Raw genomic sequence first — 15480 nt, 5'->3', positions numbered from 1 at the left:
GGTCTTTAGATTGTGAGCAGTCGAATCCACTCTGATCCAGTAGTGAGTGTCAAATCCTATAACAGGATGAATGCAGTGCAATAACTAGATTAACAAGAGTGCACAGGCTGAAATGTCTCGCCTTTTATACTAATCATTGATATTATGTTGATAGTCCTAAGTATAAAGCTAAGCTTTATTACAACTGTCACATAAACTTAACATTAACCAAGATAACTAAACAAAGACCAATGAACCTTCAAAATGAGGTCAAGGTCAGATGAACCATGCCAGGCAGCTGACATGTACAGCTAACAATGCTTCTATACAACATATATAGTTGACCCATTACTTACAGTTTAAGAAAAATAGCCCAAAACACAAAAACTTAACACTGTGCAATGAACCGTGAAAATGAGGTCACGGTCAAATAAAACCTGGGCAACTGACATAAAGATCATAAAATATTTCCATACACCAAATATAGTTGACCTATGGCATATAGTATTAGATAAAAAGACTAAAACTCAAAAACTTAACTTTGACCACTGAACCATGAAAATGAGGTCATGGTCACATGACATCTGCCCGCTAGACATGTACGTCTTACAATCATTCCATACAACAAATATAGTAGACCTATTGCATATAGTATGAGAAAAACAGACCAAAACACAAAAATTGAACTATAACCACTGAACCATGAAAATGAGGTCAAGGTCAGATGACACCTGCCAGTTGGACATGTACACCTTACAGTCCTTCCATACACCGAATATACTAGCCCTATTGCTTATAGTATCTGAGATATGGACTTGACCACCAAAACTTAACCTTGTTCACTGATCCATGAAATGAGGTCGAGGTCAAGTGAAAACTGTCTGACAGACATGAGGACCTTGCAAGGTACGCACACATCAAATATAGTTATTCTATTACTTATAATAAGAGAGAATACAACATTACAAAAAATTTGAACTTTTTTTCCAAGTGGTCACTGAACCATGAAAATGAGGTCAAGGACATTGGACATGTGACTGACTGAAACTTCGTAACATGAAGCATCTATATACAAAGTATGAAGCATCCAGGTCTTCCACCTTCTAAAATATAAAGCTTTTAAGAAGTGAGCTAACGCCGCCGGGTCACTATCCCTGTCGAGCTTTCTGCAACAAAAGTTGCAGACTCAACAAAAACTGAATTGGACAGGCACATACAGAATGCAGCAGGGTTTAAAAGTGTTTGCTGCTGCATCTCCAAGTTGAGTTATTACAAGCCAAATAATGGTAGGAAATTGAAGGATGGATGGAGAAGGGTTAAAAATGTCTAGCCAGTAACAAATATCCCATGCATCTTTTGTGATATGAAGATAAAGCCTTCTTAGTAACAGACCATTTGAATGAGCTAGAAATTTAACTCAATAGTTCACAATTTAAAATAACTGGGGAAAGGCGTAATCCTAGATTCCAAACTGAATTTTCTCTGATTCCAAACTGAACAATCTTTGCTTTTTTAAATGCAGTGCGACAAGGAGAGAAGCAGCAAATACCAAATTTCAAGTCCAGTTCAAATTTGTCAAGGTTTGTATGGAAAGCACCAACCATCTAACCTTATTATGGTTTAAAGAAGTGTACAAGTTTGATTTATTGTGTTTTTTTCATGACATTTAGTCTTTTTAAGGCGTGTTATGACGTGCTTTTCAATGTGAACCAAGGCTCTGTGTTGAAGGCCTATAATTGTTTACTTTTTATACGACGCAAAAATTGAAACTTTTGGTCGTATATTGGTATCGCGTAAGTGTGGTCGTTGTCGTCGAAGACATTTGGTTTTTGCACTCTAACTTTAGTTTAAAGTAAATAGAAATCTATGAAATTTAAACACAAGGTTTATGACCATAAAAGGAAGGTTGGGATTGATTTTGGGTGTTTTGGTCCCAACAGTTTAGGAATTGGGGTCCAAAAAGGGCCCAAATAAGCATTTTTCTTGGTTTTCGCACGATAACTTTAGTATAAGAAAAAAAATTTATGAAATTTTAACATAAGGCCTGTGACCACAAGGGGAAGGTTGGGATTGATTTTGGGAGTTTTAGTCCCATCAGTTTAGGAATTAGGGGCCAAAAAAAAGGTCCCAAATAAGCATTTTTCTTGGTTTTTGCACAATAACTTTAGTATAAGTTAATAGAAATCTATAAAATTTTAACACAAGGTTTATGACAACAAAAGGAAGGTTTGGATTGATTTTGGGAGTTTAATTTGGTCCCAACGAATTAGGGTCCAAAACTAAACTTTGTTTGATTTCATCTAAAAATGAATTATTGGGGTTTTTTGATATGCCAAATCTATTTACCGTGTATTCAGATTCTTAATTTTTGGTCCTGTTTTCAAATTGGTCTACATCAAAAGGTCAAAAGGGTCCAAAATTAAACTTAGCTTGATTTTAACAAAAATTGAATTCTTGGGCTTCTTTGATATGCTGAATCTAAACATGTACTTAGATTTTTGATTATGGGCCCAGTTTTCATGTTGGTCCAAAATTATTATAATAAGTATTGTGCATTAGCTATAAATTTTAAAATGCACAGTATTTGGCAATAGCAAAAATTGGTCTAGATTAAGGTCCAAAGGGTCAAAAAACTTTGTTTGAATTCAACAAAAATTGAATATATGGGGTTCTTCAATATGCTGAATCTAACCATGTATTTAGATTTTTAATATTTGGGCATGGTTATCAAATTGGTCTAAAGGGTCTAAAATTGAACATTATTTGATTTCATCAAAAATTGAATTCTTGGGGTTCTGATATGCTGAATCTAACCATGTATTTAGATTTTGAATAATGGACCATAATAGGTAAATGTCCAATTTAAATTTTTTAAGTCCTTTTACTTGCCCCAACTGTTCAGGGTTGGACCTCTGCGGTCGTTTAAAGCTGCACCCTTCAAAGCATCTGGTTATACATTGTGACACAGATGAGTAGTTGTCTCATTGGCACTCTTACCACAACTTCTTATTCATATAGGTACCGCCTCATATAAAACTAATTCAAGCTGACCACAGTATTGCCTATAGTCAGGCTATCTGGAATATGTGTTATTAGTTGATATTTGTTGAATGTTTATTTTAGGTAGTTGATGACAGATTTTGTGTTATAATTGGTGGTTCCTGTTTAAGCATTAATTAAGCAGGGGTCAGTATCTTACTCTGAAACCTCAACTTTTATACTGATTATTGTGTACTCATAATAACTGTTGGGATACCAATGTCCATCAATTTGTTTTGGTAAAGGTAAATCAAATGTTCTATGAAGTTCAAATTTTCTTAGTTATCTCCCATTTTTTAATCTATTTCATTTTCCTTAAAATCCAAACATTTTCATTCTAATGAGGTGTGTACCACAACCATTTCAGTCTATTAGGCAAATTCATAAATATATAATCCCAAAAATACAATATTTTGTTAATTACATGAAATCAAGAGGGACAGACCCTTGTAAATTAAAAAATAAACAAAAAGATGTATACGATTATTTTTCTTAAATAAAATAGTCAACATTATAATTTACAATACAATAATGGTTTAGATTTTCCTGAACATCTTCAATTTTATGTTCACCATAAAGTCCTTCAACGAAAATGGAATGAAAGTCAAGTGGTCCAATAAAATGCGTTTTGACGAGTTTGTATCACATTTCACTATGCCTTCTTTGGAGTAATAAGTCCTTCCAATTGACCCTGAAAAAAAAGATGTTTTATTTCTGAGTTATCTTTTTAATTCAATATCTTTCTGCCTTAAAAATCTAAGCATATTCATTCTAATGAGGGTTGTATTACAACCATTTCTGTCAAAAAGGGACAAACTTATAGTTAGTCTTATTTTGCAAGATCTAAATGATCTGATTTAACCTTTGCATGGTTTAAAAGATGTCTGAAATGCCTTTTTTTAGCAGACTGACTTATATAACTTTTTCAATTTATAATTTATAACATTTTTTTCTTTAACCAGTGTTCTCCCCAGGCCGTTTTAGCACAGCGCTATTCAGTTCAAGTTTAACAGTACTTTTTGTGATTTATGTTGTGTTGTCGCACCCCAGTTTCAGGTAAGGGGAGGGTTGGGTGCTCATTAACATGTTAAGACCTGCTGTTTACCCATGTCAGGAGCCTGTAATAGTTTGGATCATGTTTTTCATTTTTGTTTTGTTTTTATATAAGTTTCGATATAAATTATGGCATTATATTTAAAATTTAAACTTTTCCCCATTTTTCTGGGCCTTTTAAAGCTGACTTAGCATTATGGGTTCCCAAGTCAAACTGAACTGCTATTATTAGCTGTTTTTTAGCTGTTATTTGCCAGTTTTTCATATTTTTAGCAGTCCTTTAGCTGTTCTAAGCATTCAATCTAATAGCAGTTTGAAAAACTGCCACATTTCACCATTTCTTAGCATTCGGCTTAGCATTCGTCTTAGCATTCGGCTTAGCATTCGTCTTAGCATTCATCTTAGCATTCCTCTTAGCAGTCGGGACAACAGTTATGACAGCAGTTCGATAGCAGTTGACCTATTAATCTTTGTTATAAAAATGCTTGGATCTGGCTATGTTTTCAGCTTGAAGTTAAACATTTATTTGAAGATAATTTGATCATTTTCAAATGTGCATTTTGGCTCCATGTTGTGTGGAAATACTTGGTAGTGAAAAAGTGTATTTTTATCAATATAAGCTTAATTTTGGATGAATTTAATACTTTTACACACCTGCAGTACAGTAAGTTGAAAGTTATAGTTAATGCTTGTGTATATTCTCAATTCTGACATAACTTTGAAGGGGGAAACAGAAATCATACAGAAAGCCCAAAAAAGGGGGATTGTAGTTTATTTAAATAGAATTTCTGATGTTGACAGGATTGTAATAGAATGTAATCATATATATATACTTACAGCTCAAGATGTTATTTGAAAAAAATAGATATGAATATTATTTTCATCTATTATTTTGTAAAAAAAACAATCTTATCATATTCAAGAGTTGAAAAAAGGGGGAGGTAAACTAGTAGACTGTGAATAGCTGATTGGTTAAAATTGTCCAAACAATCCATTTAATGAAATTAATTTATAATATATAATTTTACTTTAGTTTGTTTCAGAAAAAGAAACATAATATGTATTACATGTATCAAGAATTTATTTGTTTAAAATTCCAAAAGAGAAAGAGGATATAACTGTTGTCTTTTTATCCACATTTAATAGAATAAAAACAGTACATTTGGCATGTTTGGTAATAAAATAATGATAAATGAAATAACTTCTAATTTGAAAATCACTTAGTCAAGGTAGAAATTAGCCTCTTAGCAGTGATATCTCTTCAATATTAAGTTGCTTTTTTAAATGTCTTGATAATCAAAGTGCTTTTTTAATTGTTCCTATATCATTACGGCCACTATAGTCTAACATAATTAATTAGGAATCTAAGACCAGCTAAAGTAAGTGCTTCTCACATTTTTGTTTACATTCCCTTAAAATTAAGTCTGTTATTAGATTGGATAGTTACTGCTCTAATTACAAATATAAGTTTAAGTACAACTTTTTGAAATTTCACAAAGACTAACAGTAAAATATTAGAATTTTAATATTTTTGCTTTTGTACCTTGTACACTGTATATTGATAACCGGTATTCATGTGTCACCTTTTTGTATTGCAACTTTTGGCAGATCTGATAGCATTCCACAGCAGTTATTAGCAGTTTATAAAACCATATAAGGATGTATAACTTAGCAGTTGCCATGAATATTCATTATTGACAGCTGTTATTATAGCAGTTCTCATGAATATTCATTATTTGATAGCTGTTATTATAGCAGTTCTCATGAATATTCAGATCTCATTTAAATTTTTCGTTAAAAATAACTGCCAAAGAACTGTGAAGGCTAAATAAACTGCTAAGAAACAGCTACGGAATGCTATTGGAATGCCTTTATGCAAATTAATCATTGCCTTATATTTGGTAACTGTGAATGCTAATAAACTGCCAAATAACTGCTGTCAAGTGGGAACTGTGAATGCTAATAAACTGCTAAATAACTGCAGTTCACTTTGACTTGGGTTTTCTCATTGTTGAAGACAGTATGGTGGCCTTTAATTGCTTACTTCCACTTCAATTGAACCCTGGAGGATAGTTGTACCATTGTCAATTATACAATATCTCCTTTTTTTAAAGCAGCTATTTAATGGCCTTATGCTGTTTCTGTTCTATGAACAGGTTGTGGGGTTCATGTTGTTTATTCTTTAGTTTTCTATGTTGTGTCGTGTGTGCTGTTGTTTGTTTGTCTTTTTCATTTTCAGCCATGTCGTTGTCAGTTTGTTTTAGATTTATGAGTTTGACTGTCCCTTTGGTATCTTTCGTCCCTCTTTTGTTATCATTTTGACACATTCACAATTTCCGATCTCAATATTCTTGTACCTTCAGTTGTTGTGTTGTTCGTTTCAAGAACTGGATTTCTTCTGTGTGTTTCTTTTCTTCCACTTGTCTCTGTTCAGCTGCTCTCTTTTCTGTCTGTTCACATTTCATTTTCCATTCATTTACTTGTTTTTCTAAATCTCTCTTTTCTTGTTCCAATTCTGTAATCTGAAATAATATAACACATATTTTACTACTACATGTTTAAGTGTATAATTCTATTTCTTACTTTAAAAAAAAAATCCAGGTATTGATTTGATAAACTACATAATTTATTCTAAACATTAGAATTTTGTATCTGTAATTAGAAGTGGAAATGGTGCCTGTATATATAACATACAATGATTTGGCTCTGATTTTGACAGACTTTTTTAGGAAAGTACTTTAGGTAAAACAATTGGCAGGCATCTCATTAAGCGGCAATGCTGTGACTGTGTGCATTGACTTCCAAATGTTACATTCATGTAGACATATAATAAACAAATTGTACACATACAAAACAAAGTACTTCAAGTTTATTACAAATGTTTTCCTGATCATTTAAGATCATCTGTAATAAAAATCTTCTGTGTTGAACCCAGACAATCATGCAATGTGATTGACGACTTTCTACTTGTGTCATTGACAACATTGTCACATTTGTTTTACCTTGACTTTCAGTTTTTCTTTGTCAAGAATCAACTAAACAAAACAAATATTAAAACAGTTCAATGATAACAAACTGGTATCTTTTCTAACTTACTTGCCAAAATGCATGAGACTTTTTTTTGTAAGTCAATGTTTTGCCTCGTTTCAAATTATATGTATAAGTACCAGTTAGCAAACCATTTGTTTATTGAGATAAATTGATCACAATACATGTATCCTGAGACTCAGAATAATAACTGTGTCAATTTTTGTAACTTTTGGTACAATTTTCCACATGTATGAAAATATTTTTAAATAGCATTTGCTTTTGCATTTAAAGAATATCTATAGTTTTGAAAACATTAAAAAGTAGTTCTAGGCTACTATCTTATTGATGGACAATCAGCCTTGAGATGAGATCCATGATCCTGTGAAACTCCTTTGAGAATCAATTTTACGGAATGACAGTTGTTATCCATTAGTTTGATGTGTTTGAGCTTTTGATTTTGACATTTACTAAGGAAATTTCTGTTTAGAGTTTGGTATTTTTGTTATATTACTTTTTAGTCAAGAAGCTTGATATAAAAAATTATAACAGAGAAAAATTTAAAGAGACTTTTAAGAGTTTAAAAAAAAAAACTTTCAAAAGAATTAATTCATGAGATTTTTTGTTGACATTCAATATATTTCTAAATCAATATCGAGGGTCTTCCATTCTACAGCTGTACAGCATGCTTTGAATAATTAATTTTTTTTAACCCACCTTCTTTTCCATGTCTGTTTTGCCTTGTTCAGCCTGGAGAGCTTTTCTCATACCAAATGCTACACTGCTTTCATATAATGTTTGATAAGCTGCAATGGTCATTCTGATTTCATCACGAACACGGAGTAATAACAAACCTCTCTCTGCACAGTTGATTGTAACTTGACGAATTAATTCATCTGAAAAAAGGTTAAAAAAGGGTTAGATACACCATATATTATAGGATAAAATAAATTGGAAATTTCATTTCTAATTCTGGATTATCTACCCTTGCTCTGAACAAGAAACTTAAAATGTTTTTTATGTTAATAAATATTTACAACTTGGTTGAACAATACAAATCAATTAAAAAAGAATAGTCAAATTGCAGTTTAAAAGGATGATCATTCTAGCTAGCATATTTACATTGTTTCTCATTTCTCGTTTTTTATATATAGATTAGACCATTGTTTTTCCTGTTTGAATGGTTTTACACAAGTCTTTTTGTAGCCCTTAATAGCTTGATGCTCAGTGTGGGCCAAGACTGTGTTGTAGGCTATACTTTAACCTAAAATGGTTTACTTTTATGAACTGTGACTTGGATGTAGAGTTGTCTCATTGACACTCTTACCACATCTTCTTATACATTGTATCTACATGTATGTTGAAACATTACTGTATTAACATGGTTATAATGAATGTACTATACCCTGTTGAATATACTTATATGCTATGACTGATCATGAACCGATTAAATTTCTTTTCAGACCTACCAAAACATTGTGAGTAAAGTTCTCTCCTGACAGGACAAATTCCAGTCTCTCTTGCCTGTCTCTGTTGTAATCGTCTATCTAATTCTTCCTGTAGGTTCACTACATCTAGTCTGGTTGCTGGTGTACTGGAGACCTGTTGTACCCACAACTGTCCTCCTTCAGTCCATTCCCTGAAATTTAAGTGGTACATTATAATCAATTTATAAATCACAACAGCAAGAGCATTATATTAATTTGAATAGAGACTGTCAAATTAACAGAGACAATCCACCACACAGTACTACAGATTAAAGACCAAATCAAAATTTGATGAGGTTTTAATTTTGTGATCTTTTTTGTCTGAACCTTACACATAAAATCAATAATTGTTTCACTGTTATTGTAACTTGTAAGTTACATAGTTGGTATGTGTTGTATCATTTCCGATCTTTTGAAATAATCTGGAACAAAGTAATATCATGTATGCTTAGTAATTACTACTACTTGAAGTTGAATCCTTTTATGATTATGATAAGACTCTTAGAAAGAGATCTAAATACGACAAATGTACATACATGAGAAGTAATTTACTGGCATAAACAGGTATGGTTTTCTCATTTCAAGCGTTTTACCTTTTATGATTATATGTCTGGGCCTTTAATGGCTTAATTACACTGTGACCAGTTTCTTAGATTTATGTCAGTTGGTCTGTGGTGGCAATTTGTCTCTTTGGTAGTCTGACGCAAAATCTTTTTTTAAAATTGAAAAAAAACATGGAATCACTCACTGACACCAGCTAACCCAAGCAATAAAAAGGTTTGTACATGTATGTGTGTGGGTCAACTACATGTATTTGTACAATTGATTAATTTACCAACAAAGATTTTAGAGGATGCAGAGCTTGATCTCCCTATAGCTGCCATAGCATAAAGCTAATGTCAGTGACTAACCTTGGTGGTAAAATAGAATTAAGAATTTCATCAGTCTGCTGTGCAGCCTTGGCATCAACTGGAGCAAGCTTCTGTTTGCCTGGGGGACTAGGTACTGGTCCAGACCCTGCAGGTGGTGCTGGTGTCACTTTTAGTGCTCTTGCCTGAAATATATATATGTAAGTTACATGAAAAGCTGCTAAAATGAAGGGGTTTTGTTTGCCATCACATTTTTTTGTTTAAATAAAATTTAAATGATAAAAAAACAAATTTTGTGGCAAGAGTAATACACCTTATAGCTAATCCCAGCTGACCTGAGAATCTGTTCCCCTTGAACTATTGACGTCATACAACAATCACTTTTCCATTGTGGCATATCAGATATTTTGTATTATGACGTCAAAATTTTAAAAGAACCTGTGTGATGTCCAGTAATTGCGGACAACTAGTGAAAAGGTGCATGGGGTACATTATACCTTCACGACAAATAAAGAAAAACCTTGCGAAATGACATTAACACTAAACAGTAATTTTTGGTGCATGACAATAACAAGCTGCGGAACTAGACAATAACATGCATGTGCACTTTCTTTTCGTCAATAAAAAAACAACTGACTTTGGCGAATTACATTGTACTTCTAATATATATAAAATTAAAAAAACGGTAAGTACTAAATTATCCTTGTGTGATGTGTTTTCGTACTAATAACAATTTTCACATCTTATATATATAATATATATATGGTTTTCAATGTTGAGTTTTTATTGACTTGACGTGTACTCAAATTTTAAAAGCATGTTCTGTCAAATGTTTTTTGGTATTTAGATTTTTTTGTCAAGGCTCACTACTATTTTCTGTTTGACCCTCTGTATTTTCATAGCTACATGTAGACCGGCCATCGTTACAGAAATTAATGTTATGTTAAATACAAACACTTTTTTTCTACACAAAGTTTTTGACGCAGTTTTACAAAAAATGAGACGAAAGACATATGATTTTCATTGGATTTACTGAAAGATATATGTAAATTTAAAACAGTTTCAGGTATTACTTCAAGCAATTGAAATTCTACTTTTACTTTTAGCCAAATTTGGGAAATATGCGACATCTTTTCCCCTCTTTTTGCAATATTTTATGTTGTTGTTTCAAATGAAATATGGATGATAAGGTCTCACTAATTAGCGACAACAAGCGTCAACAAAAATTATTTTAGCGACAACAAGCGACAAGAAGACTATTTAACGACAAGAAAACTTTTTTTTTTTTTTATTAGATATAAAGAAATTTGTATGTAATGGTTTTTTTTTAAATATACGAGCAGATATGTCTAATTTAAATGTTTTATATATAGATAGACGAAGAAATGAAACATTTGTGAGAAAGAAAGAGATTGTGAAGTTTATATTAGTATATTGGTAGATGAAGAAATTTAACATTTGTGAAAAAGAAAGAGATTGAGCTTCTTTTTTTTATTTTTAAATATGAAGAATATGTATAAGATAATGTATGTATCTGTTTTCATCAAAGTCAAAGTATGAATAAATGGAAGGAGATATATATGGAGCGGGCATAATGGAATATAATATTTTGATTCATTTGCTTAATACTATGCTCTAAGTGTTATCTTGTTATGTCAATTCGATGCTTTATTTGTAAAACTCTCAGCCACGCTTTGCCATCTTTATTATTTAAGCGTGTTTCCAGACCCCACAACGAGGACGTGGTTCTACCTTGGGGTCCATATACAGATCACGTACTTTTGCCGGAAAAAAAAAAAAAAAAAAGGTCAACGTTCCTTTGAAGGATTTATTGAAACAAAAACATGAAATATTATTTCCTTTCTAACAGTATAATTCATTGTTCTTGATAGGAACAACATTAGATGTGGCTTCACCTTAAGGTAATAACAGTACACACAATGTGGAACATCAAATGAGATTAACAAGTCGCGTGTCCCCTGTTTTATTGCTACAATAACATCCAATTAACACCTTCAACTTTGTACACGCGTCAGACTATACAATTACACGGCGCACGCCAGACTATACAATCATAGTAAATAGTGAACACCTGTTGAAAACTCAAGATTGTCATTAATTTCCTTTTATCTTCAATCAATATGAATAAACATGATAAATATCGTTTAATGAGGCAATAAACAAATAAAAAGATGAAAACATTCACATTTCAATTTTCTTTTCCTCCTGTTTGGTTTCAGTTCTTTGTATTTCACAATTTGTGTCAATATTTTCAGGACAATGATGCACAAGTAATTCATTTTGCGAGCTTAATACATATTGCACGAAAAGAGTTTTAAAATACAAATTATAAGATAAATAATATGTTCTAAAACACAAGGAAAAGTCATCTCATAATACAATAATTAAACGTAATACTGGCTGTTATTCATAATAGATGATAAAATATTATGTAAATAATGTTTCATTTTTTTCTATCAATTTTAACTTTCTTGTCGCTAAAATTATTTTCTTTTGCATATTCTTTTAATATTTATTGCAATAATTAATTTTAATTAAAAAAAATGTTTTCTTGTCGCTAAATAGTTTCTTGTCGCTTGTTGTCGCTAAAATAATTCTTGTTGTCGCTTGTTGACGCTAAAATTCTTGTTGTCGCTAATTAGTGAGACCGGAAGGGAGATAATTTAATTTATTTTCTAAAGACTAAAGATGATACGAAAACATATATGACAAGATGACAATAATTTTATCTTTGAAACATCTTCCTAATCATAATTAATGAGGATATTTTACAAATCACAGTAAAATTTTAACCAATTTGACGCTAAGTGTGAACTTGTCCAAATAATTATGACGTCTGGCAAGGCTATTTTATTTTTTTTCTGGGACGCCTTCCCAGACAACATGAGTATGTTGGCCCAACATTGGCACAACGTATATCATTGCATTGGCCCATCGTTGTATTTTAACGTTGGCCCAACGTATAAGTGCAAAGTGGGCCTACGTTGGCCCAACATGATGGCTTCATGTTGGCCCAACGTTGTACGGTTATATGCAATACATAGAGCCAACGTTGGCCCATTGTATGAAAAACGAAATCCATGTTGGCACAACGTTGGACCAACGTAGAAATATCTTTTCTTATGTTGGCACTATGTTGGTCCAAGGTAGGTATTTCTCATTTTTATGTTGGCAATACGTTGGTCTATTGTTTCAACCAAATTACAACGGATGCTGCATGAGGAGCTGTATATGATAAATACCCCGGAGCGCATTTGATCTTTTTTTGTATTCCAAACTGCCAAAGTTTAAGGTAGCAATTCTGTATTTTTGTATTACCCATTGTTGTTACTGTCCTTGTTTTTTTCATGAACTTTGCCTCTTTAATTTTATTTATTGTGTGACGCTAAGATATTTCTTTGGCACTGTTTGATGGATCGACCAGATAAACTCTGTGTCATTTGGTGTCTTGTAAAGAGTTGTCTCATTAGCAATCATACCACATCTTCTTTTTTCATATCAATTTCATTTATTTCTTTAACAGAACAAATGACGTATGGCTTATGGTTAGGCGATCAAACAAATAGTTTTTTCGGAGATGTAATTTTAGTTGTATTGGTTCCAGATCCAGAATGAAAATTAAATAATTCAGAAGATGAAACTTTATTTATTTTAAATTTAATATCATTGGTCGTCACCACTATTAGTGTCCTCCTCAATTTGAACTTCAACAGTGTCATTATTATTTATAATTGTTATTCTTTTTTTCTCTTCTCTGTTTCTTGCCACCTTCTCTGTCAAGGCTTAAGCGCCGCCAATCTTTAGCTGCATCATCTATTTCCTTATCCGAAGACTCTTTACAGCTATGTTTTTTTTCTAACCGACTCTGTAATAAAGTTATAAGTAAACTTGAATTGCGTATTTGCCTAATGCATGCGTGCGTAATCTCCCTTCTAGATATGTAATATGAATTAATGTATATTCTAAATAGTTTAAACACTATTTAATACAAAATAAAATCTTAAATAACCATTTTGTTTTATATTGGTTATTTGTCTAATGGTCAGAAATTCATTAGTATTAGACGGATTTGTAGGTATAACAAACCCTTATTACTATTATTTCAGAATTCAGTATCATGCTTTATATATTCGTAATATACATGATATATAAAGAATAATTTAGATGTGTATTAATGAACAGTTATATATTTGATATATAAAAACACTGTTACACATTCAAGTGTGTATATGATTAGGTTTCACAAATATATCGTACCTGTTTGCATGCGATTTAGAAATACAATAAAACTAACAAATTCATTTATATTTTAATGAAGTAGAAATCATTATACCACATTTTTGAAAAAATTACGGAATAAGGTACATCTTAAGACAATTTTATTCCATTAACTTCAGTAATGATCATACATGTTGTGGTTATAGATTTATATATTTTACCATTTGTTTGAAGATACTAATGTTCAGTGGCAAATATTTCATGATAATTAATAGGATTGAAATGATTTAAAATCTAGAAAATATTTCGCCCGAAACGTATAAACTTCAAGATCAGCATTATAAAATGATAGAAATTAATATATGTTTTGATTTTTAACAACATCCCTCAGATTAAAAAATCATATTGTATTTGTCATTCTGAATCGTATATACATATCAGATTTTTTAAAGTTACAACTTACATGTTACTATCTTTCTCTTTGAATCTCAGATGACATGATTTTCTCTTTTTGTTTTCTTCGTATCGCTGCTCTCTTACAAATACACAACAGGAAATAATCACAAAAGTGACCATCCCATTACATTCAGATTTCCTATAAACTTAATTACCATAGCAACTATCTTTGAAATTTGTCGAACATATGGTCAACCTTCTATCAGAATGGGCTTGATTAACAGACTGGCTGTATCAAATATCACTCTGCATATAATTGCTATTATTATGTTTCACAAAGTTTAATGAATAAAGTTATTATAAATAATGATTGCAATAAATTTTAATTTTTAACCAGGCAATCTATGTTTACGATATACATTTTTTTTATTACAGTAATGATATTCCAGTATAAATTTTACCTGACTTATATATAGAGTATAATATATAATCACGCAACGTTGGGCCAGCATTGGCCCAACATAAAGTTGTAAATGTAATTTCAGTTGATAAACACTTTCGGTATAACATTAACTTTTCATAAAGCCTGCTGCAATCGAAATTATCCGCCTCCCAAGAGAAATAAAGCGTAAAATATTATATTATTAATTCTATTAATAAAATTTCATATCGGCCCTATGTTGCTACTAACATAATGCCAACATTTGCCCGATTATTTATAACCAACATGAGATAATAATATGAATTTACAACAACAGACCAACGTTGGGCCAATGTTGTGCAGCCGACACCAACGTGCGACCAATGTACTGTACCGACAATTTGCCAACGTTGGGCCAATGTTGTGCAGCCAACATAAACTTGCGACCAACGGACCGACAATTTGCCAACGTTGGGCCAATGTTGTGAAGCCAACACCAACGGTCGACCAACGGGCCGACCATTTGCCAACGTTGGCCCACTGTTAGTCTGCTGACTGGGTTCCTACGTCCCAGAAAAAAAATAAAATAGCCTTGCCAGACGTCATAATTATTTGGACTAAGTGTGAACATGAATAGCTGACAGTTACGAGACTTCCCTCATATTGCTTGACATATTTCTTTTTTTTAACCGATGATATAAAAAACCAAACAGTATTATTGGATGTTGACAATGTTGTCGTCTGTGCAAAATATATCGTTTTCTGTTGAAAAAAAATACTTACCCTCGGTGTTTTCTTGTCTGTGTTTCGACTAACCAGTACAGGGTTGTCGTATTTTACAAGAGAAGCGTTTGGAGGAATCATTTTGTTTGTTTACCACACCGTTGAAATGAAACAGAAACTTTCGACAATCTATTCGGTTTACCTGTCGCCAAGGAGATAAACGTTTGCTCATGCGTCAAAAAATATC

At 32.0% G+C, this 15480-nt stretch overlaps 1 protein-coding gene and 1 long non-coding RNA gene across 2 annotated transcripts; both read right to left on the bottom strand.

Annotated features, from left to right (window-relative positions):
- Window positions 1-3494: 3494 nt before the first annotated feature.
- On the bottom strand, window positions 3495-15458 carry LOC139498319 (33 kDa inner dynein arm light chain, axonemal-like). The gene is made up of 6 exons (XM_071286688.1): window positions 15294-15458; window positions 9497-9639; window positions 8568-8737; window positions 7816-7994; window positions 6429-6593; window positions 3495-3709 (listed from the first exon to the last, which is right to left on the bottom strand). The coding sequence occupies exons 1-6, from the start codon at window positions 15372-15374 to the stop codon at window positions 3671-3673; spliced, it is 777 nt and encodes a 258-aa protein (XP_071142789.1). The 5' UTR covers window positions 15375-15458; the 3' UTR covers window positions 3495-3670.
- On the bottom strand, window positions 13106-14689 carry LOC139498317 (uncharacterized). The gene is made up of 2 exons (XR_011657883.1): window positions 14157-14689; window positions 13106-13340 (listed from the first exon to the last, which is right to left on the bottom strand). It is a non-coding gene; the product is annotated as an uncharacterized lncRNA (long non-coding RNA).
- Window positions 15459-15480: the final 22 nt, after the last annotated feature.

Source organism: Mytilus edulis, chromosome 12 (genome assembly GCF_963676685.1).
Source record: "Mytilus edulis chromosome 12, xbMytEdul2.2, whole genome shotgun sequence".
Classification (NCBI taxonomy): domain Eukaryota; kingdom Metazoa; phylum Mollusca; class Bivalvia; order Mytilida; family Mytilidae; genus Mytilus; species Mytilus edulis.
The sequence above is the reverse complement of the archived record's forward strand: the minus strand, read 5'-3'. Positions and strand labels throughout refer to the sequence as shown.